The 27,244-nt window shown below is 38.4% G+C and overlaps 1 protein-coding gene and 1 pseudogene across 1 annotated transcript; one reads left to right on the plus strand and one right to left on the minus strand.

Annotated features, from left to right (window-relative positions):
* Positions 1 to 13,114, plus strand: part of LOC115420983 (pleckstrin homology domain-containing family A member 7-like) — a 42,287-nt pseudogene extending 29,173 nt beyond the window's left edge.
* Positions 13,115 to 13,201: 87 nt separating this feature from the next.
* On the minus strand, positions 13,202 to 18,583 carry LOC115421223 (small acidic protein-like). Its single transcript, XM_030137008.1, has 5 exons — positions 18,409 to 18,583; positions 16,005 to 16,088; positions 15,812 to 15,872; positions 15,525 to 15,634; positions 13,202 to 13,648 (listed from the first exon to the last, which is right to left on the minus strand). Exons 1-5 carry the CDS (start codon positions 18,460 to 18,462, stop codon positions 13,430 to 13,432), a joined length of 528 nt encoding a protein of 175 aa, XP_029992868.1. The 5' UTR covers positions 18,463 to 18,583; the 3' UTR covers positions 13,202 to 13,429.
* Between the last annotated feature and the right edge of the window lie 8,661 nt (positions 18,584 to 27,244).

Consider the following 27,244-nt stretch of genomic DNA (forward strand, 5'->3'; position numbering starts at 1 on the left):
TCTTTAGACATTTCAGGTTGTTCATATTTGTTCAGGTTATTCACATTTTATTGTTACAGAATAGTTTGTAAATGTAAATATTTTCATAATTTAATGTTGTTTTTTGCACTAAAACAAAGACAAAAAATTGCAAGTTGTCATTATTTACAGACATAATGAAATACAATTTTTTTCACATCAAACTGAGACAAAAATATGGAGTCATTATTATTTTTGTAGGTTATGTTATTATTTGACTGTAGATCACATTGGTCTGTATGTGGAACCGCAACTAAAATGAGTTCCACAGCCTTGACTGTGGAAATTTTGCACTTTGTAAATTCATCCCACGGGCCGCACTGGAACCTTTGGTGGGACGCATCTGGCCCCCGGGCCGCATGTTTGAGACCCCTGTATTCAACCAACAGAACATTGACTTTATATATTTTTCTTCAGTCTGTATCCAGGACCAGCCTTTATCGGTTCTTTATAGACCTGGTTTTTATGTGAAGAAATACAGTAAAAGTATTCAGAGTGTGTTTTACCTCCTCATCAGCCATTTGTGACGGTGACTGAAGCTGAAGATGCTGAGTTTAGTTCAGTTCGTTGTCTTGTTGTTTTCTCAATCGCAGCTTTTTCCCCGAAGCCCAGTTCAGACCAAAGATCTGCAAAGACCCCAGACCAGTTTTAGGAAGTCACATGTTTTTATCTCATCCACCATGAGCTGATGGAAAGCCACTGTGTCCGTCATCGTCGTCTTCCTCTTTGTTAGATTTCTTCAAACATCTTCTCTGACAAAACTACAGGTCAGATTCATTTCAAATGTTTAGTTTTGAGAAATTTAGATTTTTTTTTTTTGACTAATTTTTGAAATATTACAAATGTGCCTTTACTTCTGATGGTCCGTATTTTGATGGTTTATAGCATGTAAATTGTTACAGTTATCAATATAGTTACTATTGATCACTGATAGGAAGTCATATTTGGACTTTGATTTGGGTCCATGACCTTTGACCTTAAAAGGTCAAACTGAAGGTCATCAGTGTCTGGATTTCAACAACCCTCATCTCCAAAACTACTGGTCTGATTCATTTAAATTTTTATATGTATCTTCTTTGGGACAATGTCTCCAACGTTTGTTCACAGTTTTGACAAATTTAGATTTCTTAACTTTTGAAACACTTTTTAAATTTTAAAAATCTTCCTTTCCTTCTAATGGTTCATATTTAGATGGTTTATAACATGTAAATGCTTAGAGATATCAATATAGTTCCTATTGATCACTGATAGAAGTCATATATGGACTTTGACTGAATTAGTTGAGTTCTCCTCCAGTGAAAGTCCCGCCCACTTCTATCGTTAGGTTGATCTGCGTCCAGACCACAGGACTGGAACACAGAGACAGAACCTGACAACCTCACACATTCAACTGGGATGGATTCAGATAGAACATGATAGAACTCATAGAACATGCTCCTGACATACAGGGGTGTTGGTTCTAGTCCAGGTTTTCTTTGTTTATTAAAGGCGACACAAACTGCAAACAGGAATAAACAAAGAAATTCCTCTTCGGTTTTTAGGTTTTCACCGTTGCGTCGATACCAGACATGCAGTCGTAGTAAATAACTCATTATCGCTGCTCTCAGGTCAGATTTAAGTTATGCAAAATTATTTCCAGATACAAAAAAAAGCCTGAAGAGCAAAAGAAGAACAATTCCACCATCTCGTGTCAGTGCGTCGGTTTGCAGACGCTCCAAAAACATCACAGTCTTTGGTCTGAAACTTGTGGAAACCTGTGATTTTCAACTGAAACCATTAAATCTGGAAAACTTTCCATTACATTTTATATAATGTCAGTAAAAATCAACTCTATATGTATTAAAGGTTGTGTTATTTTTAGATATTTTAGGATTAGTTATTCTTCATTCGCTTGGACTTTTCATTAGCATTTTTTTATTGCTGTTAATAATATATAATTATAATTATTCAGATTCCTCAGCTCTGAACCGTGGTGTTCAAAGAAACCCTGGGTACGTGGGTTTGTGTCCAAATGCTCTGCAAATTTTCACCAAATCTGCAAAAGAAAGTGCAAATAGATGTGGACTTTCCTTCCACTTCTGCTCCTTCATCGTCAGTGTGGTTTAAAACTGAAAACCCAAAACTGAATGGAAATGCACATATTGATCTGAAGCAGAGCTCTCAAATATGCGGCCCGGGGGCCAAATGCGGCCCACCAAAGGTTCCAATCTGGCCTGTGGGAAGTTTTTGCCAAGTGCAAAATTCCACAGTCTTGAATTGAATGAAGCAAAAAAAAAAAAAAAAAATTTTGCTTGAATTAAGGAAAAAATTGAATTAAGCCAAAAAAAAAAAAAAATCTTCAATTAAGTAAAAAAAATCTTCAATTAAGCCCAAAAAATTCTTCAATTAAGCCAAAAAAAATCTCGAATCTAGCAAAAAATCTTGATTTAAGACAAAAAAATCTTCAGTTAAGTAAAAAAAATCTTCATTTAAGCCCAAAAAAAATTTAGAATTAACAACTTCAAATGTTTTTCTTTGTTTAGTGCAAAAAAATAACATTAAATTATGAAAATATTTACATTTACAAACTATGCTGTAACAATAAAATGTGAATAATCTGAACAAATATGAACAACCTGAAATGTCTAAAGAAAATTAAGCACAATTTTAGTAATTTTCTACCTGTTACTAAGTGTTTATTGTAGATCCGATCCATAATGTAGAAATAAGTTGAGGCACAATATTTTTAAAATTGTACCAAATTTTCTTACGTTTTTTATTTTAATATCAGGGGTTTTTTTTTTGTTTTTTTTTAAATAGTTTATAAAAGTAAATATTTTCATAATTTATTGGGATTTTATTTAAACTAAAACAAAGAGAAAAATTTGGACTTGTCATTATTTGTAGGTTATTCTGTTCTTATTTGACTGGTCCGGCCCACTGCAGATCAAATTGGGCTGAATGTGGAACCTGAAAGAAAATGAGTTTGACACCCTGATCTAAAGCATCTAAAAACTTCGCAGCTTCAGTCTCATCACTAAGACAAACATTGAGATAAAACGGTGAAAATATTCAAAAATTTTTTTTTTTTTTTATTTGATGCTAAAGTTCTGCATCTGCTTCAACAAACATCTCCACCTCATACAACCAGGGTGAAAAATACGAACCAATCCTTTAACCCCAAAGGAAAACATGAGACGCTAGCTTAATGCTAGCTGCACCCATTCGTTTCAATGAGAAATGCTAACAATGCTAACATGCACGGTTGAATTCCAAAAGATTAAGTCCAGACTAATCACGCTCTAACAGACTGCTGTGGGATCCAACTACATTTCCCATAATTCCTCTAACAGTGAGCAATACATCTGCTTCTATGAACATTAAACATCAGCATATTTCACTTCCACGTCCTCATGAAAACAAACAATGAGCTTTTCTTTTGTTTTTGTTTTTTTTTTAAATTGTGCACCAAGTGGGTTCTTGGGTCGCCACATTTCCCATGATTCCTAGCGGAAGAGACAAGTCATGCTCATACCGAGATGTTTTCAGTGGCCTATGCTGTGCTGTTTAATGCATCATTAAAACGCAAATGCAAGAAACGCAATATTTAACGAGAAATAACAGCATGAACAAGGAGCAGACGACAAAAAAACAACAACCTGTGAACATGTTATTCACTGATTTAAAGATAGATTTATTCATTCTGTCACTGAAAACACATCAAAACAAAATAAGGAAACTGTGGATTAATTATTTACATAATAAACCTGTTAAAGGGCCAGTACGCCATTTTATTTTTTTGTCATCAAATCATCTGTGGAGACAAACGGTGGCCAGACAAAAGTCACATGGTTCAACACGTGACTTAAAATTGGCTCTTAATTTATATTTGTATTATTAATCCAAAGGACAATCAAAAAGATTTAAATTAATTGGTCTCGTCGGTTTTGTTTGACCCTCGAGTACGTGTTAGTAATAATTTATATTAAAGTCACAGTAATAAGTGTTAATTAACAGGTAATAAATACTTACAGAACCTTATAAGACGTTAAAAAAGTCTGTATAAGTGTTAAATAAAGCATAAATAATGAGCATTTCTGATTGAGTGGAAGACGCTTGTTAACCAGTTCAGTAAGCATTATGACACTTAATAAGATGTTTATTAACATGAATAAGACTTAATAAGTGTTAATTACATCATAAATACATGTATTATTACCTTTTAAACATTTACAAACACTTATTAGGAACTTGTTAACAGTTGTAGACACTTATTCATGTTATTAAGACGTTTAATGATGATGAGGATGACATTAATTGATGTGTTACATCAGGTTTATTTACAGGTAATTAATCACTTATGGAACCTTAAAGACGTTAATAAAGTCTGTATAAGTGTTAAATTAAGCATAAATGAATGAGCATTTTTAATCACGTGTAAAACACCGATCAAAAACTTAAACAGTTCAATACACATTATGACCCTTAATAAGCTGTTTATTAGCATGAATAAGACTTAATAAGTGTTAATTATATCATAAATACATGTATTAATGCCTTTTAAACATTAATGAACACTTATTAGGAACTTGTTAACAGTTAAAGACACTTATCCATTTTACTGAGATGTTTAATGATAATGAGGTTGAGATTAATTGATATTAATTGATGTGTTAATCAGGTTTTAGAGTAAATCTGAGCTAAATATGAAGTCAGTAAATCTGAAATGTTCAGGTCTGTAAATGACTTCACTGCCGCTGTTCGTCTACACTGAACTAGTCCTTCTGAAACCTGAAAACCCTGTTAGTGTGCCATCAGCTCTAAACCTAATCTCCACACATCCTTCCTGATTTCCCATGATGCCACTGTCTGCTCCTTGTTCCTGATGAGTCTGAATGTGAGTTTTTCTGCCATGTTGCTTTTCAGATCATATCATAGCTCAGATGGAATTTAGACACGTAGAAGTGGAGTGATCAGTAATAATAATAATAATAATAATAATAATAATAATAATAATAATAATAATGATAATAATAATAATATAATAATAATAAAAATCACCTAAATCTGTGGAACTGAAGCGACTCTCGACTCTTTGCTCCGTTTCTTTTCTATCTTGTAGAGATTTGCACTCAATAAAGAGTTTGTTGCTTCTGAAGCTGCTTCTGTCGCCTGTTCTTCTAATTTGAGTCTGGGGGTTCTGGGTCTGCATGGGGGGGGGGGGGGGGGTTCCTCTGCTCTCTCTGATTCTGCTGAGCACACAGATGCATGATGGGAAACAGCATGTAACCACAACGCACTGAGCGGCTGCAGAACCAAGCTGAAGACGAGGAGGAGGAGGATGCATGGCTTTGACGCTTCTTCAGCGATTAACCACTAGTACTGACCACGCACAAACATGAGAGGACACGCCAACAACACGCAAAGACACAGAAAGACATGCCAAAGACACGCCAACAACACGCAAAGACACAGAAAGACACAGAAAGATATGCCAAAGACACGCCAAAGACACGCCAACAACACGCAAAGACACAGAAAGACATGCCAAAGACACGCCAAGAACACGCAAAGACATGCCGAAGACATGCAAAGACACGCTAAGACATCACGCCAAGACAGCACACCGAGACATGCCAAAGACAAGTCAAAGACATGCAAAGACACCACACCAAGACACACCAAAGACACGCCAAAAACACGCAAAGACATAGAAAGACATAGAAAGACATGCCAAAGACACGCCAACAACACGCAAAGACATAGAAAGACATGCCAAAGACACGCCAACAACACGCAAAGACATAGAAAGACATGCCGAAGACATGCAAAGACATGCCGAAGACATGCAAAGACACAGAAAGACATGCCAAAGACACTCCAAAGACACGCCAAGAACATGCAAACACATAGAAAGACACGCCAAAGACACAGAAAGACATGCCGAAGACATGCAAAGACACGCTAAGACATCACGCCAAGACATCACACCGAGACATGCCAAAGACAAGTCAAAGACATGCAAAGACACCACACCAAAGACACGCCAAAAACACGCAAAGACATAGAAAGACATGCCAAAGACAAGCCAAAACACGCTAAAGACATGCCAAAGACATACCAAGACACGCTAAAGACACGCCAAAGACATGCCAAGACGCGCTAAAGACACGCCAAAGACATGCCAAGACATGCTAAAGACACACCAAGACACGCCAAAGACATGCGAAAGACACGCCAAAGACACGCCAAGTTACGCCAAAGACATGCCAAAACACGCTAAAGACACGCCAAAGACACGCCAAGACACGCTAAAGACACACCAAGACACGCTAAAGACATGCCAAAGACACGCCAAGACACGCCAAAGACACACCAAGACACGCTAAAGACACGCCAAGACACGCTAAAGACACACCAAAGACACGCCAAGACACGCTAAAGACACACCAAGACACGCTAAAGACACGCCAAGACACGCTAAAGACACGCCAAGACACGCCAAGACACGCAGAGACACAAGAAGACATGCCAAGATACGAGGACACACTGATACATATTAACATACATGTAGATGAAACAGGTCACATGACCAGAGTTACCACAGACGGACACAGAGACTCATGGTTGATTATTTGAGCTGCAACAAAATATTATTTTCTGGATGAAGAGTTTTTGTCGTTAAAAGTAAAACCAGAGGAATCTGATTAACAACAATTATATGTTTTTACTCCAGTCAACATTCAGTTAAAATACAACACGAATCAACATAATATTCACATATTTACGGACTTTTCCATCGCTCAAAAAGTGCAGTTTAATGTATTTTATGTAAATATGGGATAGAAAAATGATCATTTGAGTTAATTCAGAAAAAAACATGAAACCAATCCAATGCCGAAAAATGAAGCCTTTCCTACGTCATTGTCATCTGGTTCTTATTCGTTGAATCTCTTCCACAGAAAGTTTGAACTATTTGACGACCCATAAAAACACCTCCACCCTTAGCTTAACTTTGTTCAAGTGTAATACCACTGATGGCCACTGGGTGCTGCTCCAGAATAGACTTAAACTGAACTTAGTTACTATTGAAAGGTTTAGTGTCAGTGTCTTTTTCTAGAACAACCATGAGTAAATAAAAAACAAAAGGTGATTATTATCTTCAACAGCTCAAAACACAAGAGTTTAGGTTCAATGTGGTTCATTTTACTGGAAAAATGACTCAAACCATTAACTGATGGACACCAGTTCCAGCTGGTTTATGTTCAGCTTTAATCCTGTGAATATGTGATTATTATTTATCATTATCCTCATATATACACAAATGGACAAAAGTATGTGGACACATTGAATTCAGGTGTTTCTTTTCTAACAGGGGTCTGGGAAACAAAACAATAATGACAAATACATTGATGTAATAAATGTGTCTGTTCTAATATTACACGACCGCTTTAAGACACGTTTCAGTAAAATGCTCAGATTCTGCAGATTTCCTCCGTTTTCTTCAGTGAATCATACCTGTCAGATAAAAACCATTCATCCAGGAAATAAACTGTGCTTTAATTCACAATGAAATGAATCATCACTGCAGCTCCACCTTCTTTCACTTACACTGCAGAATCAAAATCAACCGACTAAAACATTTGCAGATCAGATTATATTCAACACATTTCAATCATGTGCAGATTATTTATTAAGATGTTTTGAATACTGATAACTGAAAGAAGTCATTTCTCAAAGTGCAGGATTTTTACAGCTTTCACAAACAGAAAATGAGCCTGAAAATAAACTGAAACTAAAGAAAAACCAAAAAATCATCATCATTTGTCAATTTTTCTGTCATTTTTTGGGTAAAAGTTGCAGCTTTAGTAAAATAATCTAAATTTTTTTTATTCTGGTTGTTATGTAACACTAAGTCCCGCCTCCTTCCAGGTGTTTGATTGGCAGGAGGAGCGACCTATGGCGGAGGGCCAAAGCGATGAGGGGTGGAGCCAAGCAAAGGAGAGTGGGAGGGTCCAATCAGATGAGTGGGTGGCAGTTAAAGCTACGCCCACCAGAGAGGTGGACGTGGAGCCGCTGGACTACGACCTGGACCTGAGCAGAGAGGTAACCATGGAAACCCGAAACACATCCCATAAATACAGATGAACTCAGACAAACAAGAAAGAATCTGACATTTTAACCATTTAACTCCAATAACGACACAGAATCTGTCATTTAATAAGAACGGGTTCAACGTCCACTCAGACAAATTACATCAGCATAAAAAAAACCAATAAAATCAGCATCAAAAAACAAATAAATCAGAATGAAAAACCAATTAAATCAGAATCAACCAAATAAAATCAGCATCAAACACCAGTACAGCGAATGAGGTAAAAATAAACCACACAAAAAATGAAAAAAGAAGAAAATGACATGAAAAAGGTTCAAATCTGAAACGGATTCAAAATATGCAAAATGTTGTAGAAAACAGAAATGAAATAAAAAGAAAAGATGATGTAAGTTTGGACTGGAGGAACAGAAACCAGTTCAGAAGGACCAGATTGGACTGGGCCGGACTTGTTGGGACCAGACAAGACCAGATCAGATCAGACCAACACAGACTGGACTGGACTGGACCTAACCAGACTGGACCACACTGGACCGGGCCGGACCAGATCAGACCAGAACCCACCAGACTGGACCAGACCAAACCAGACTGGATCAGACCAGACCAGATCAGTGACACAAAGAGGCCTAAACACCAGAGTTCTGCAGGTTCTGACCGTGTTGATCTGTTTTGTTTGTTTTTTTTATCCGTCTGCAGCTTTCCAAACCCCAGAAGGTTCTGATCCCAGAGCGGTACGTGGAGTCGGATCCTGAAGAACCTCTGAGTCCTGAAGAACTGGAGGAACGGACCCGGAGAACCGAGCGCATCAAGAACCTTCTGACCAAGTCCAGGTAGAACCTCATGTGATCCTTCAGCCACACACTGACCCATCAGAGTCCAGATAAAGGTGTGCGTGTCCTCCACAGCGTCCAGAACCTCCACCCGTCCTCGCTGGACTTCACTGAGCTGGACTCGGTTCTGCAGCAGCAGCAGCGGATCATGAACGTGTCCCAGGCTTTGGCCTCGGAGGCGTCACGTAAAAGCAAACTGGTGGCAGGTCAGTCCACGTAGGCCCAGAAGAACCACAACCAGAACCAGGACCAGGACCAGATACGACTGCATTTAGATCAAACTGTAGGTGGTTCTGGATCAGCAGAACCAGGAGGATGGGTTTAGTCTGTGTTTACAGCAGGGCTCTCAAACTCATTTATGTTCAGTTCCACATTCAGCCAAATCTGACCTGCAGTGAAATAACAACAGAATAATATATGAATAGTGTCAACTCCAAACTTTCTTCTGTATTTTAGAGCAAAAAAAGGAAAATTATGTGATGAAAATGTTTACACCTACCAACTATCCTTTAAAACAACGTGAATAACATGAACAAACGGAATTTCTTAAGAAAACTAAGTGCAATTTTCACAATATTCTGTCTCAGTTTATCATTTAAACATGTAAATTATAATGTACAGATGGATCCACAAATACACAAAACATTTAATAACAGGTAGAATATTGGTAAAATTACACTCCAGACATTTCAAAATGTTTATATTTGTTGAGGTTATTCGTGTTTTTGTGAAATGTTTGTTGGTTTTAGTGTAAATACAGTAAAATGACATGAAAATTTTTGCATTCACAAAGAGAAAAATGTGGAGTTGTGACTATTTATGTGTTATTATGATAGGATGTGACCGGTCCGACCCACTGGAGATTAAATTGGTCTGTATGTGGAACCTGAACTAAAAGGATTCATATCTTCAGTGTAATTTTTGCATTTTACAAATTCATCCCAGGGGCCGGACTAGACCCTTTGGTGGACCAGATTTGGCCCCTGGGCCGCATGTTTGACACCTGTGCTATAAATAATGTCAACTCTAGATTTTTGTCTGTGTTTTACTGCAAAAAAAACAAAAAACAATTAAATTATGAAAATACTTACTTTTATAAACTATGCAAACAAAAAAGATGTGACTAACCTGAAAAAACTGAAATTTCTTAAGAAAAATAAGGGCAATTTTAACAATGTTATGCCTCAACTTATTGACAAAGACACTAAACACTTAGTAACAGGCAGAAAAGAGTTCAAATTGTGCTTAATTTTCTTTAGACATTTCAGGTTGTTCATATTTGTTCAGGTTATTCATATTTTATTGTTACAGGATAGTTTGTAAATTTAAATATTTTCATAATTTAATGTTATTTTTTGCAGTAAAACAAAGACAAAAATTTGAAGTTGTCGTTATTTATAGACATAATGTAATATTATTTTTTTCACATCAAACCGAGAAGAAAATATGATGTCATTATTTCTTGCAGGTTATTATTATTTTACATGAGATCATATTGAACCTGAACTAAAATCAGTTCCACAGCCTTGACTGTGGAATTTTTGCTCTTCACAAATTCATCCCAGGGGCCACATTGGAACCTTTGGCGGACCGCATTTGGCCCCCGGGCCACATGTTTGAGACCCCTGGTTTAGAGTTAAACCCAGACCCACGGGTCCGGAACCTTCATGTATGTGGTCTAACTTCATTTCTGATTCGTAGAAACAGAGTGACATCACAGACGGTGGGCGTGGCTACAGGTAGATCTGCATTTACTTTTGGGGGTGTGGCTTATTTACACTGGGTTCTGAGGTGAGATCGGTCTGGTCCAATCAGGAACGTGCACACATGAAGGACAGAAGGATCCAAGGTTGATTCAGGTTCACGTGGGTTTTATGGATTTAACCCTTTGGTGTCATAGACGTCCTTTAACCATCTACAGCCCATAATATGCACAGTGACATAGTAATGTCTGAATGTTTTTCATACAGTTTATGTTTTAACTTTTTACATTTTTTGAATTTCATCAACTTGAACCATAAACATAAATACCAAATACTCAATAACTGTCATATTTTTAACCCTTTAAATACAATGTTTTTAATGTAAACAAACCATATTTTGTGATGCAAAAAACACACAAAAATGTATTTTTTTCAATATTCTATAAAAATTGGATTAGTTATTTTTGGATGTTTTCATCCTGGCATATGTCAGTGATTACCACTTTTTGTTCTACGTCAAATTATGCTAAAATGTGTCAGTGTGTATTTTATACTCACTTGGTAGAAGGGTGTTAGTGTCAGAATGTAACAGTGTTTATAATGGGATGATTTTAATGGATGGGTCAGAATTTTGAAAATCAGGCAAAAATGAAAAATTTTTCAATTCTGACCAAAAACAAATTGTGGAAAATAATCTGGCCTTTAATAACATGAAGTGTAAAGTGTGCGTAACATGCTCACCTGGATACTGGAGGGTTAACACTTAAAATAATCTTACTTTTTTTTTTTTTTTTTTTTTTTTTTTTTTTTTTAAATTTCATCAACTTGAGCCATAAACAAAAATACCAAATACTCAAAAACTTTAATATTTTTAATCCTTTAAATGCCATGTTTGTAATGGAAACAAATATTTTTTGCAAAACAAATTTTTTTTTCGATATACTTCACATAAATTGGATTAGTTTTGTTTTTTTGTTTTTTTGCATCCTGGCATATGTCAATGATTAACACCAACATTGGTTACTATGAAAACTAATGTTGGTTATTCATATGAACTAATGTAATTTATTATATGACCTTTTATAACATGAAATGCAAAGTGTGCATAATCTGCTCACCCAGATACTGGAAGGTTAAGTCTTTATTTCAGATCAATACAGATTGATTCTAGTTTTATCAGGTCAAAAAGTTACTTGGTTTGACTCAAAGATTATTAGATTTTCGGTTAAACTTTTCCTGTTTCCACCAAAACACTTTTAAAAACCTGTTACTACAACACAGACACAAAGTTACTGTTACGTTACTAATTATTTAATCGTTTTTTTGTTCTAATTTTCCTTAATTTTTATCTGTAATATTACATTTAAGGAAGTGGAATGTTAGGATTCAGTAAATCCACCTGGAAAAGACGTAGACACTTAGAGCAGAACTGATCCATGACCTTCACACATCCAGCCCATGACCTGACCTCTGACCTCTGACCTCCTTTAGTCCTGGTGTGGGCGCTGCAGGGTTCTGTGGGTTCCACTGGTGGAAGTCCAACTGGCTTTAGATTAAATGTCTGAACTCACTCGTCTGAACTTCTGTTGGTTTCTGGTGACGTGTGTGTGTTTTAACGTCTGCTGGATCTGATGAACTGGTTTGTTCTTCAACTGTCATTTATTCAAATCAGGTTCAAGTTCCATTCAATAAAATCACATCTGGTGTAAATTTAATGTTTGACAAACGAGACGTTCACTGACCACTGATGTGTTTTTGTCCTTCAGCCAAAGCAGCTGCAGAGCACTGACCCACAACGGACCCACAACAGATCCACAACGGACCCATAACAGACCCACAATGGACCCACAAGGGACTCCAAATGGACCCACAAAGGGCCCACTACAGACCACCAAAGGATCTACAACAGACCCCCAAAGGACCCATAACAGACCCACAATGGACCCACAACAGACCCCCAAAGGAACCACAACAGCCTCACAAGGGACCCCAAACGGACCCACAACAGACGCCCAAAGGACCCACAAAAGACCTCCATCAGATCCCTACTAACCCCCTAATGGACCCAGACCCCCTACCCCTGCAGATCCCTACAGGCCCCCATCGGACCCACAATGGAGCCACAACAGACCCTTACAGACCCAGACCTCCGCCACCTACCCCAGCGAATCCCCATACAGACCCAGACCTCCTACGAACCCACAATGGACCCCCTACCCTGCAGATCCCTATAGACCCCCTCCGGACCCCCAAACCCACCAGTTGAATCTTCAGCCTCTCGTTGATTTTTAACGAAGCCTTTTTACGACTGAATCCATGTTTTAATTAACTCGTATTTTATTAAATCCTCGTTTGTGTTTGAACTAATGAACCGATGACATTAATTTATAACGATTGAAGAGTTTTTTTATCTGCCGTTAGTTTTTGAGTCAAACTTCATGAACACAGATCATTTATTTATGTCACTGATTTAACTGATGTTTTATATTATTCCATCGTCAACACATTAAACTCAACATGTTAATTAATTAATTAATTAACAAAACTGAGTCACAAACTCTTCTGTGATGTTTCTGTTTATTAGTTTCCAAATAAAATGTCACAAAAAATCAGTGTTTCCTCGATCCTGAATCATCGTCCAAAACGTCCAAATTAAATAAAACCAGTTTTTCGACGTCATCCGACACCAGATCCAGACATTTCAACCTGAGAATCTCATGCATGATGGGAAACGACGACCAGTTTAACGGACCACATCAAAATATACAAAATCCAACTCCTGTGATTCACGTCGACTTCACGAACGCCATCTTGTAGGTGTGTTTGCGTTGGTCGGTTCTGCTGTCGGAGGCGGGTTTGGGCTGATCCGAGGTCAGATCCGGACCTTCAGGGTCTGAACTTCGGTTCTGGTCTCCAGTCTGGTCTTTGTCACTGTCGGTTTCATGTGGATCAGCGGGTGTGGTCTGGGTGTCGACCGGTGCCGAGGGAGGAGGATCCGGTTCAGACTGTGGAGGAAAAAACAAGAGTTACAAAAAAAAAAAAAAAAGACTGAGGAGTTAAAACCAAAAAAACAAAAGACTCTGAAGAGTTAAAATAAAACAAAACAAAAAAAAACAAGAAAGACTCAGAGGAGTTAAAACCAAAAAATAAAAGAATCTGAAGAGTTAAAAAAAAATAAAATAAAAGACTCTGAGGACTTAAAACAGAAAAAGACTCTGGGGAGTTAAACCCAGAGTCCAACTGAACCAGTGGAAGATGACAGATGTTCAAAGTGTTTTCTATCAGAATGTTCAGTTCAGTCTCAGTTTTATGGAACTCATGCCTGTGTTAGTCCTGCTTCACTGTAAAAACAGATCATTCATCCAAATACTGACAGATTCAAGTCAGATTAGAGACAAACGTTCAGATCTGTAATAAAAACACACCTTCAGTCATGTGGACCAAGTGTTCCGGTTGAAACAGGTTTAACAAGGTCTGAGCTTCACTGAAGTAGAAGAATATATGAAGAAAATAACAGAAAAGTGTAGAAAATAGGGATGCACCGACACCACTTTTTTCCAGACCGAGTACGAGTACAAGTACTTACATTAGAGTATTTGCCGATACCGAATACCGATACGAGTACTTAATAATACTATTAACACTTAATAATCCCATTCCGGCTGTGGCTCAGGTGGTAGAGCGGGTCGTCCAATAACTGAAGGGTTGGCGGTTCGAATCCTGCTCTGTCCTAGTCAGTCCGTTGTGTCCTTGGGCAAGACACTTCACCCTCCCTGCCTCCAGTGTCACCCACACTGGTGTATGAATGTTTGGTGGTGGGAGGGGCCGTAGGTGCAAATTGTCAGTCTGCCCCAGGGCAGCTGTGGATACAAACGTAGTTTACCACCACCAGAGGGAGAATGTGAGAGTGAATGAATAATGGGTCAATAATGGAAAGCGCTTTGGGTGTCTAGAAAAGCACTATATAAATCCAATCCATTATTATTATTATTAGTTCCTTTTGTAAATGTGCTTTACTGTCGTTGTCATTAGTCTGACTGGAACAAAGTGCTGCTACTGACATTTAATGTGTTGGAATGAGCGTTTGTCAGTTAATCCACCAGGGGGCGCCGCTCTGAATTAACCATACTGGACAAATACCACGAAGAAGAGGAACGTTTAATGAGAAGAAGAAGAAAGTCAGTAATAACAAACATGTAGACGACAGAGGGAACACTACTGTGATACTAATGTTGCAGCGTTTTCTCTGTAAGGTTTAAAAGTTTAGCTTCAGCAGGAAGAGAAAAGACAAATGAGTGAGAAGTTTCATTTTCACTTCCGCTGGCCGCGGTCCGCACCGCTCCGTACTCCCGCTGGTATTCTCTGTCTGGGTACTCATCCTCCATCACCTGGAAAACAGATGGAATGTACGCAGAGGACGGACAGAAGGCTGCGTCTGTATCTGTGTGTGTCTGAACGGTACTGTCAGTCAGCCTTACTTTGATCACCGTCATTTCTTTGGTTCCATCTCCACACTCTTCACACTCACACACATTATTCCTCCTCCTCGTACCTGCTGCACTGAACTGGGAATGTCACATGGCCGTAAGTGGTATCGGTGCATTTGTATCGGATGTCTTTTACGAGTATGAATACGAGTACACACACTGAGTATTGGAGCCAGTAAAAAGCCATCCCCAGTAAAAAACATGTTGAAAATGACATTTTAAAAACAGTTTTTGATCATAAATGTTTGTAAAACCCCAGTGAACCTGAACGTCTCACTCTGGTTTTATTTATTGAACCCAGTGATGAGTGAAGATCCATGAGAAGAGACAGAGATAAAGCCCTTCTGTTGTGTTCTGTCAGTCATTCTGTGACCCCGCCCCCCAGCCTCCTCACCTCGCTGAAGCCCAGCCCACAGTGGCGGCGGTTCCGTCCCGACAGCTTCCCGTCCATTCCCTGCTGGTACTGCTGCTCCAGCTGCTGGTTGATGTGCCGGTCCTCTAGTCCTGCAGAGACAGCGTGGACACACGTCAGCCGCTACAGGTCGACCCGCCCACGGACGGACCTGAGCGGCCACGTGACGAAGCACAACCGGGTTAAATATGACAGGCGGCGCCGACCCGTTAACGACAGAACACAACCCAACGACACCGGCTGGGTTCCAGCGGGTCGGAGACACTCACCACTGCGGACGTGGGACGTGGACTTGTGGTCGCCGATGACCAGACGTCCTGTGTGTTCCTTCTGAAACACAAACCACAACAGGTCAGTGCCAACACCCAGAACCGGTTCTGTTCAGAGCTCAACGTCCAGAACCGGTTCTGTTCAGAGCTCAACGTCCAGAACCGTGAAGCATCTCCAGTCCATCCAACCCACCTTTCCCGCTCCCATCAGACGCAGAAACTTCTGCTTCCTCTCATCGCTTCCCAGATCAGCTGAGGCCCACTGGGTCGACCCATCCTGCACCAGAACAGAACCAGAACCAAAGTCAACACTCCACTGATACTATTCACAGTCTTTTTGGTTTTTATCATTTTAACTCTAAAAAGTCTTTGTTTTGTTCTAAATTATGCATCTACACTGATATTATTCTGGTTCTGTGATGATCCTTTGGACATGCTTGTGCATCTCATTTGTTTGTTTTCCAGGTTGTTTCCACTGGAACAAGTGAAGACAAATATGATGGTACCATCTGGATCTGGTACCATCTGGATCTGGTACCAGATGAATCCAAAGAAAAGGAAATAACACACCAACTGTTGAACATTGATGGAGATGAATAAATATGGAACATCTGAACCTGTCTGAATGAATGACAGGATGAGGCTGAATTCAACCAGTAGAAACTATGATAACCAACGGGCCAGATCAGGTGAAAGTGAACATCAGCGTCAAAAAATAAAGTTTCACCTTTCATTTCTCAAATAGGCTCATTTTTTAGCTTAAGAACTCTATTTTATGGAACTGTTTACAAAATTTCAGTAATAGACATTCCGAGCCTACTGATCAATATAAAAGAAACCTAAAAAGGCCTAAAATATGTAAATGTACGATTAACTTGAATAATTTTTTTTTTTTTTTTACATGTATTGGTGATATTTTCAGTCTGTGACTCTGTAGGAGCTAATTATTCAACAGAAGAACAATGTAGAAAGGTTATGTATATTAAAATTATTGGTCAAATATGCTCTGTTATTATCTGTATATATAACTTCAGTTGTAATATGTATGTTCAACAAAAGTTTATTTAAGCATATTTATAGTGTTTTAGTTCCAAAGTCTTTTATTCTGATACTGAACAAAGGGACAAACTACTGTCCCTGTGTCACAACAGATTTGTGTTCATAAAAACTTATTTAAAATTTGTTATCCAATATTGATCACAGTTGTAGTTTAACATCAGAGCTAAAGCCTCATGTTTCATTTAGTGTCAATTTCTTATGAGAACAGCATGTTTTGTACATTTGCGTAAACTGAAAAAAAAAAAAATAATAATAATAATTTTCAGTCCCCATGTCACGCAGCAGTAATTTAAGTATCTTTACCCCAAAATTTTATTTGTGTAAATTGTAACGTGTCATGTGAAAGTATTTACTGAAACCTATTAATACATGTACTAAACATGGAGATCAGTTATTTAGTTTAAACACAGTCTATTGAACATGAAATGTGTCCCTGTGTCACCACTTGATCTGGCCCTAATTCTATTTTTTAATCCAAGTGTGAACAGGAATAAAAGTGACCAGTTCATTTTCAATAGTTGTGGAAAAAGACGATTAGCAATGTTGTTTTTATCAGAATAATCACAGAAACTGGAATATTATGTACATGTAAACACTGAGAAAATACAATTATTAAAATCAAACACTTTCATTTCAGGTTCGGGACAATGTTAATTAATGACCTAATGATCTGATCTGATCAGAATCACATCATCCAGTTTTAGTTTTAATCAAGATAAGTTAGCGATCTGACTTTGAAATTTCACAAAAATAATTAAGAACATAAGCAATAAATCATGAAATAAGGTGTTGAATATTAATATCTAAGATCATTTATGTTATATTACAATGTGCTTTGTTTTTATTATTCTATTTTTCTTATTTTTAACTGTTAGTTAAAAATTACTGTTTATCTGTTAACTCTTAGTAATAATGACTTTTTTTTACAGTTTCAACTCATTATGTTCTTTTTTGCTCATTCTTATTTTCATTCTTATTTTACACTTTGTTTAGTCAGTTTAATGTTCAGCTGCTGTTTTGTCTTTGCTGCAGTTTTATTTTACACCTTGTGCTTCCAACTGGAATTAAATATAATGTATTTACTGATTTTATCCTGTTTTAGTAACATGTACTTTTTTAAAATAATCTCTGGATTCTGCAACTGGACCAAAAACCAACATTTAAGATTGATTTCAAATGTTTATACGTTAATGTTAATAGATTTATAGTCACATTTATTAACATTTTATTAAACTATATTAAAAATGCAGTTAAATAATGATCTGAATGTAAATAAGATGCAGTAAAGTTATTGGTTTTCAGTTTGTTCATTTAATTCTATTCATTTTTCTGCTATATTTTCATCTGTTCAAAAACCTTTAATCGTTCATGCCACATTAAAAATACAACATGTGATGCGTTCAAAGGCTCGTGTCCATAAAACATAAAACAAACAAATAAACAAACTGGACGCGTCCATGTTGCTACAGTCCGTTAGCATCTGGGCTAAACGTCCCGCTTTAACTCCGCGAACCCCCGGTGGGTTCGGTTTATCTGACCTCCGTCGGAGAGGCGGGTCTCTTGGTTCCGTGTCGGTCCTCTGTAGAACTCATCTCACCCGAACCCGGACTCCGTTTCACCCGAAAAACACCCGAATATCACCGCGCGACTACAGAACCGTTCGCACGTTCTGTCAACAAACCCCAGCGTCCGCACTTCCGGGTTTGTCTTCTTCTTCGCTCCTCTCAGAGTGTGCAACGGCTCTGTACCGCCCCCAGCGGTGGGTTTGGGTTCAGCACAAAAACAAAGGACAACCAAGAAAACACTGAAGAAACAACTGGTACTACAAGAACTAGTACTACTAGAACTAGTACCTGTACTACAACAACTAGTACTACTAGAACTAGTACTGTAATACAGTAAGTAGTACTACTAGAACTACTACAAGATGTCGTACCAGTTCTACAAGAACTGGTACCAGTACTACAAGAACTAGTACCAGTACTATTAGAACTAGTACCACTACTATTGAAACTATTACCAGTACTATTTGAACTAATGCCAGTACTACAAGAACTAGTACCAATACTACAAAAAACTAGTATGAATACTACAAGAACTAGTACCAATACTACAAGAACTAGAACCGGTACTAAAAGGACTGGTGCAAACACCACAATAAGTAGTACCTGTACTACAAGAACTAGTACTTGTACCAAGAACTAGTATCAGTACTACAAAAGCTAGTACTAGTACTATTAGAACTAGTACCACTACTATTGAAACTAGTATCAGTACTATTAAAACTAATGCCAGTACTACAAGGACTAGTACCAATACTATAAGAACTAGTATGAGTACTTCAAGAACTAGTACCAAGATTACACAAACTAGTACCAATACTACAATAACTAGTACCTGTACTACAAGAACTAGTACTTGTACCAAGAAGTAGTACCTGTACTAAAGGAACTAGTACCAGTACTATTAGAACTAGTGCCAGTACTACAAGAGCAAGTACAAATACTACAAGAACTAGAACAACTATCAAGAACTAGTACCTCTACTGCAAAAATTGGTACCTGTACTACCAGAACTAGTACCAGTACTATTAGAATGAGTACCAGTAGTGTTAGAACTGGCCCAGGTACTGCTAGGCCCAGTCCACAGTCTGGGTCTCCTCCAGGTTTGTACCTGTTACAGGTACCTGTTCTTTGTTTCCTTCTGCAGGTGTCTGTTGTTTAACAGTCTGTTTATTCCAGTTCTAAATGGAAAAGCTCATCAGAGAACTTTACTTATGATGTGATGGTATGTAAAAAAAAAAAATTATTGACTGATTGACTGATGATCATGTGTTCTACTGGAGCCTCTCGGTGCATTCTGGGAAACTACAGCTGTACTGACACTAACTGTCCAGTAGGAGGAGCTGTAACCACACTTCAACAGCATCAGGACAAACAGCTCCTGGACTGTCCTCCAGTTCCACACGGATGTCAAACATGGGGCCCGTGGGCCAAAACTGGGCCACCCGGGGGTCCAGTCCGGTCCACCCGGGGGTCCAGTCCGGCCCACCCAGGGGTCCAGTCCGGCCCCCAGGATGAACTTCCAAAGTGTAAAAATTACACTGTAGATATTAACAATCAGCGTTTAAATCCTTTTAGTTCATTCCACATTCAGGCCAATGTGGTCTAAAACAGGGGTCTCCATCCCTGGTCCTCTGCATGTCTTAGATGTTTCCCTCTTCAGACACACCTGACGGTCGTAATCATTCTTCTGCAGAACTTGATGATAGGCTGGAAGAGGATACATCTAAAACATGCAGGATAGGGATCTGGAGGACCAGGGTTGGACACCCCTGCTCTAAAATCAAATATTGTACTGACCTATAAATGATGACTCCAAATGTTTCTCTTTGTTTAAGTGTAAAAAAAAAATCACATTAAATTATGAAAATATTTATATTTACAAACGATCCTTTCACAATAAAATGTGAATAACTTGAACAAATATGAACAACCTGAAATGTTTAAAGAATTAATTCAATTTGATCCATATTGTGTGTGTTACTAAATGTTTTGTGTATTTGTAGATCTGATCTGTAACGCACATGAATGATAAGTTAAGACATAATAGTGTTAAAATTGCATTTATTTTTCTTAAGAAGTTTAATCTTTTTCAGGTTATTCACATCATATTTAGTTGGTGAGTTTGTAAATGTATATATTGTCATAATTTAATATTTTTTTCACAAAAACAGAGAAACTGTTGTATTTGTCATTATTTATACATTATTATGATAGTGTTTTACTGATCTGACCCACTTTAGATAATATTGGTCTGTATGTCCTGAACAGTGGTGGTTTCTGGTATGTGCATCATGTGTGGCCTCACAGGGTGGCACTGCTGTGTGTGTGTGTGTGTGTGTGTGTGTGTGTGTGTGTGTGTGTGGGCGGGGCCTAAACTAAAAACTCAACCAAAACTTCCACACTAAACACCAAACATTGCGATTTCAAACCCTGCGTTCGTCAAACTTGCGTATCAATTTCAACTTGCGAATTTCTGAATTTCCACCGAGGATTAAAGGCTAAAGTCCAGGTCAGTCCACCTGAGCCCTAGGGTCCAGGTCAGTCCACCTGAGCCCTAGGGTCCAGGTCAGTCCACCCGGGGTCCAGGTCAGTCCACCCGGGGTTCAGGTCAGTCCACCCGGGGTCCAGGTCAGTCCACCTGAGCCCTGGGGTCCAGGTCAGTCCACCCGGGGTCCAGGTCAGTCCACCCGGGGTCCAGGTCAGTCCACCTGGGGTCCAGTAGCTGCTGTTAGCTACAGAGGACGGGTCCGTGTTTTTAATGTTTTTATCCGTTTTAACAGTTGATTTAACACCACTCAGTATTTTATAGATCTTATTGGTAAGTTTTTTTGTGCTTGTATTTTTTCCTGTTTTTATTTTTCTGTTTCACTTCAGTCATCGTGTATATTACTCTAGTGCGCATGCGTGAACCGGCCTGCAGCCTGTTTCCCACACTTGTAAAACTTTTTTCCTCTCTTTATTCGTCTGTATTTAGTACTTTTGGTTGAAACGGTGTTTTAAGTCCCTGTCCTCTCAAACATGTGGGTTGACAGTTTTTTTTTTTTTTTTTTTTTAAATCCTTTTTATTATTGTTTCTTTCATTGACAGACGGACCGCGGAAGGATACTCAGTCATTTTCCCCTGGGATTAATAAAATATTGTGATTCTGATTATTCTACATTTATCATTGTCATTCTAAGAAATTAAACCTGATCTAAAACCCGGTCCTGATCCGGTTCCGCTGATCCAGGTGAACGGGGCAAGGGGGACCGACTGCGGACGGACCCCCGGACACTTCCGGTGTGACACATGGAGGAGACACGTGGACTCCAGCGTTTTTCAGGACCAGGACCGGGACCCGGGCTGGGACCGGGACCGGGACCGGGATCCGGTCCCGGCTTGTGGGACCGGGACGCGGGTCCTCATCTGATTCGGATGTGAACCGGACTTCAGTCGGACCGGATCAGGGTGAAGATTCCGGAGTTTGTTCTTCTGTGACAGGTAAGACCCCCCCCCACCACCACCAACACATACACAGACCAGGTCTCAAAACCCCAAGTAAGTCCACATCAGACCCGGTTCTGAGCCACCTGAAATCAAACCAATGATCCCTTTCACGCACAGTGGTCAGTCCAGTGGTCACTGCAGTGGTCAGTCCAGTGGTCAGTCCAGTGGACAGTTGTTCTCCAGCTGTTCTCTTGTATATTCATGGGTTTTGTTGTTTCAGTTCCATATCAGCCAACACAGTGATGCTTATGCACCATCCCATAATACACTGACATTCATACAGTTACTGTAACTGTGCTGTTCCAGATAAAGCTGATCTGCAGGAACATGTTTTAGTGTAAACTAATGGTTATTTGTTAGACAAAAGAGTTCTAGTTTTGCATATTATCTCCATGAAGTGAGTAAATACTAGCATTAGAATTAAGGATGCACCAATACCACTTTTTTCCAGACCGAGTACGAGTACTTACATTTGAGTACTTGCCGATACCGAGTACCGATATGAGTACTTAGTAATCCCATTCCAGTTGTTCGTTCCTTTTGTAAATGTGCTTTACTGTCGTTGTCATTAGTCTGACTGGAACAAAGTGCTGCTACTGACATTTAATGTGTTGGAATGAGCGTTTGTCAATTAATCCACCAGGGGGCGCCGCTCTGAATGAACCATACTGGACAAATACCACAAAGAAGAGGAAAGTTTAATGAGAAGAAGAAGAAGAAGAAAGTCAGTAATAACAAACATGGAGATGACAGAGGGAACACTAATGTGATACTAATATTACAGCGTTTTCACTGGTAAAGTTTAAAAGTTTAGCTTCAGCAGGAAGAGAAAAGAGAAATGAGTGAGAAGTTTGGTTTTCACTTCCGCTGGCGGCGGTCCGCACCGCTCCGTACTCCCACTGGTATTCTCATTCTGTTTATGCATCCGTGAGCACCTGATAAACGGATGGAATGTACGCAGAGGACGGACAGAACGCTGCGTCTGTATCTGTCTGTGTCTGGAACGGTACTGTCAGTCAGCGTTACTTTTATCACCCTCATTTATTTTGAAAAATCTCCACACTCTTCACACTCACACACATTCCTCCTCCTCGTACCTGCTGCACTGAACTGTGAATGTCACACGGCCGTAAGTGGTATCGGTGCAGTTGTATCGGATGTCTTTTACGAGTACGAGTACACACACTGAGTATCGGAGCCGATGCCGATACTGGTATCGGTATCGGTGCATCCCTAATTAGAATATGATAAAATGTGAGAAGACATCAGATTAGCAGCATTAAAAATGTTTTTATTTCATTGTTTTCATATCACTTTCGGATATTGGGTTTTAAACACGTTTCTTTACTTCAAAAATTAAAAGCATGAACATTTTTCTAATTCCACAAAAAAAATAACTCAATCGCATTGTTTTTTTTTCATGCCTAAGGAGGAATAAAAACACTCAAAAAAAAAAAAAGTCTTGACTAAGGTTGTCATAATTCCTGCCTGAAAGGGTTAAAGCAGGGGTGTCCAACTCATTTCAGTTCAGTTCCACATACAGCCTAATATGAGCTAAAGTGGGTCAGACCAATAGAATAATAGGATAAGAACTTTTAAATAATATCAACTCCAAAGTTTTCTCTCTGTTTTTGAGTGAAAAAAGTAAAATTCTGTAATGAAAATGTTTACATATACAAACTGTACTTGAACATAACATAAGAATATATGAACAACCTGAAAATTCTCAAGAAAAATAAGTGCAATTTTAACAATATTACACCACAGTTTATCATTTATACATGTTCACCACAACTCACAGATCACAGTGGATCTACAAATACACAAAACATCTAGTAACAGACAGAATATTGGTACAATTCCACATACTTCTCTTAACACATTTCAGGCTGCTCTTATTTGTTCAGGTTATTCACATTTTTTTGTCAAAGGTTAGTCTGTAAATGTAAACATTTTTGTGTAATTTTACTTTGTTTACACTCAAACAAGGAGAAAAAATATTATTAATCATTATTCATAGGTTATTATGATAGTATTTTACTAGTTTTATTCACTTTAGAAAGACTTGGCCTTCTTTGTCCTTCTCCTTTGGCGGGCCGGTTTTGGCCCCCGGGCCACATGTTTGACACCTGTGAATTAAAGGATCCAAACCTTTTACTTCATTTTTTATTTTTTACAGATTTTTGCATCATTTTCATTGTATTTGTTTCCAGCTGATGTTTAAACTCAGATTCATTTACACAAAATGTGAAGGCTATTTTAAACTCAACAGGATCATAAAGTCTAAAATAATGTCCAATGAGGTAGAACCAGAGGGGACGGGGCTTCCGATCCTGACCTTTGACCTCTACTTGTTTCTGTTAAGGTTTTAAAGATGGACTTTGAAGAAAAGCCTCGGATCAGAGAAAAGTTTAGATTAGAAACAGTAAAGATCCTGTAAACTCACATCTGTCAGAATCAAATAATTTTTAAATAGTTTACATCTTTAGTTTTTAGCTTTAAAATAAATTAAACAGGATACATTTGAAATAAAACCTTAATCTTCCAGTATCCAGGTGAGCATATTATGCACACTTTACACCTCATGTTATTAAAGGTCATATTATTTTTCAGTTTGTTTTAGGTCAGAATTCAAAAGTTGTTCATTTTTTGCATCTTTTTTTTTATTCTGACCCTTTCACTAAAATCATCACATTATCAATAATGTTAAATTCCTACACTAACACCCTTTTACCAAGTGAGTAAAAAATGCACACTGACACACTTTAACATTTAAGATTTGACCTAGAACAGGGGTTGGCAACCCGCGGCTCCGGAGCCACATGTGGCTCTTTCATCCTTATGTTGTCCGATTAAGTGTCCGATTGAAGTGTATGTTATTTGTCTCAAAAACGTGTATCATGTCTTCTTATTAAGTCAAAGTTTTTAACTTCTTTCTTCAGACCTTGTGCAGTTTCGGTGATCAGCATTCGCCTTCTTCAGAGACGTTTGACAGCACTTGACGTGTCAGCCGGCAGCCGGCATGCGCAGAATGCCCTGCGACACCAAAACTGCACAATATCTGAACAAAGTATTTTATTTGTGTTTGTTTGTTTGTTTAATTGTAGTTGTAAATTGTAAGATTATTGTGATCTCGAAATATTAAAATAAAATTATACATATATATATATAGTATTATTTTTCGTCGCTCAAAATATGCGTCACACTCTCCGACAGCCCGCCAAAACGCCGTACATTTATCGAGACTTTCAACCCCAGGTAGGCCAAGTATGGAGAAATCTAAGAAAAGAAAAATATCTGAAGAAAATAGAACATTTAATGATGCCAGGTGCCATGGCACGACCAAGGTGCCGCGGCACCTCGGAGCCAATGCTAGGTGCCGTGGCACCGCGGTACCAGGGCTCGGTGCCCGGTGCTGTTGCACCGCAGTGCCACTGCTCGGTGTCAGGTGCCATGGCACCGCGGTGCCACCGGTGCCGCAGCACCACCGGCACCTCGAGCCGAGGCACCACCGCGGTGCCACGGCACCTGGCACCGAGCCATGGTACGGCGGTGCAACGGCACCTAGCATTGGCCCCGAGGTGGTGCCACGGCGCCAAGCTGTGGTACTGATAAAATCGTTGTATAAGCCGCGTCGGAGTATAAGCCGCAGTGTTTAAAGTGTGGGAAAAAGTAGCGGCTTATAGTCCGGAATTTACGGTATATATAGGCTAACATCTTCATTTCAGATGTCAAAAAGTGTGTGCGGCTCCCAGTGTTGTCTTTTCCGTGGAAACCAGGTCGAAATGGCTCTTTGAGTGTTAAAGGTTGCCGACCCCTGACCTAGAACAAAAAATAATAATGTATATTAACCCATAAAAACCCAAACAGCTACTGGCAACCAAAACCATCTACCAGTATAAACTGTTTAATAACTTCTGATCCACTAATTCTACAGTTCTTCATCTTTTCATGGTCATCAGATGTGACCCATATGGGCGTTCAGAGGCTCCGTAGTTACCATGGAAACACTGCCATCTTCTACAACATTGATTCACCAGTAAAACCCATGGAGTTGGATCAGTGACAGTGGATGGACACACTGGGTTTATGTTCAGTTAATGACAGATTTTGTTGAAAAAGTCACATTTTTTTTCATTTTTCCCTGTTTCTGATATTATGACCGTTAACCCTTTGTTTGAGCTTTAATGAACATCTATATGGTCCATGAATTAAATATGGGAAAACACCTGATTTTTATTGAAGAAAAGGAAAATACAGAGGATAATATTTTAATAGCTAAATGGTGATAAATTGTGTAAGAAAGGTTTAATATTTCTAAAATACTGGAAAACCCCTAAAGCCCCACAGATGACAGAATGGGTAAATATGATGATAAAGACTGCTTCGTATGAATGTACGCTTTATCTGTTAAATAACAGGGACGGTACCACAGCACCAGTTTGGTCTGACATTACTATTACTGCCAGTCAGGAGGACAGCTGATTTACTTCCCTCTGGTATTTTGTTTGTTTGTTTATTTATTTATTCTAAGAAGTTCCGCGCCTTGTAGTATTATTGATACTTTTCATTTATGTATAAAAGCGATGCTTGTTAACATTAAGCTTCATTGTATGATTGTCTTGTACCAAGTATAGACTCCAATAAAAACTTGAAATATATATTTAAAAAAAGAAAGGTTAAATACAGAGAAAAATTAAGTTTGGATCTACTGGAAAAGTTACACTGGGTCTTTATGGGCTAACCAATGTTGGTGTTAAGCAATGACATAAGCCAGGATGAAAAAATACAAAATTACTAATACAAATTTTATGTAGAAAAAAAAAACTTTTTTGTGTTTTTTGTATCGAAAAATATGGGTTGTTTACACACACAAATGTGATATTTAAAGGATTAGAAATATGACAGTTGTTGAGGATTTGGTATTTTTGTTTATGACTCAAGTTGATGAAATACAAAAAAATAAATAAATTAATTACAAGTTGAAAACAAACTGTGAAAAACATTTTAATATTACTTCTACTCTGTGCATATTATGGTCTTTAGGTGATTGGAAGGACTTCTGTGATACCAGAGGGATAACATATTTTCATGTTTACAAATCATTTCTACAAACCCACTTATTAACTTCCTTATTTATTCATGCATTATTTGTCAGATGTTGAAATAAACCTTAACCCATAAAAACCCAAACATCCACTGATGACCAAAACCATCTACTGATCTAAACTGTTTCATACCTGTTGATCCACTAATCCGATCAATCCATGTCAATAACTGGTGTAAAATACCGTTCTTCATCTTTTCATGGTCATCAGATATG

This window comes from Sphaeramia orbicularis, chromosome 6 (assembly GCF_902148855.1).
Source record: "Sphaeramia orbicularis chromosome 6, fSphaOr1.1, whole genome shotgun sequence".
In the NCBI taxonomy this organism is placed as follows: Eukaryota; Metazoa; Chordata; class Actinopteri; order Kurtiformes; family Apogonidae; genus Sphaeramia; species Sphaeramia orbicularis.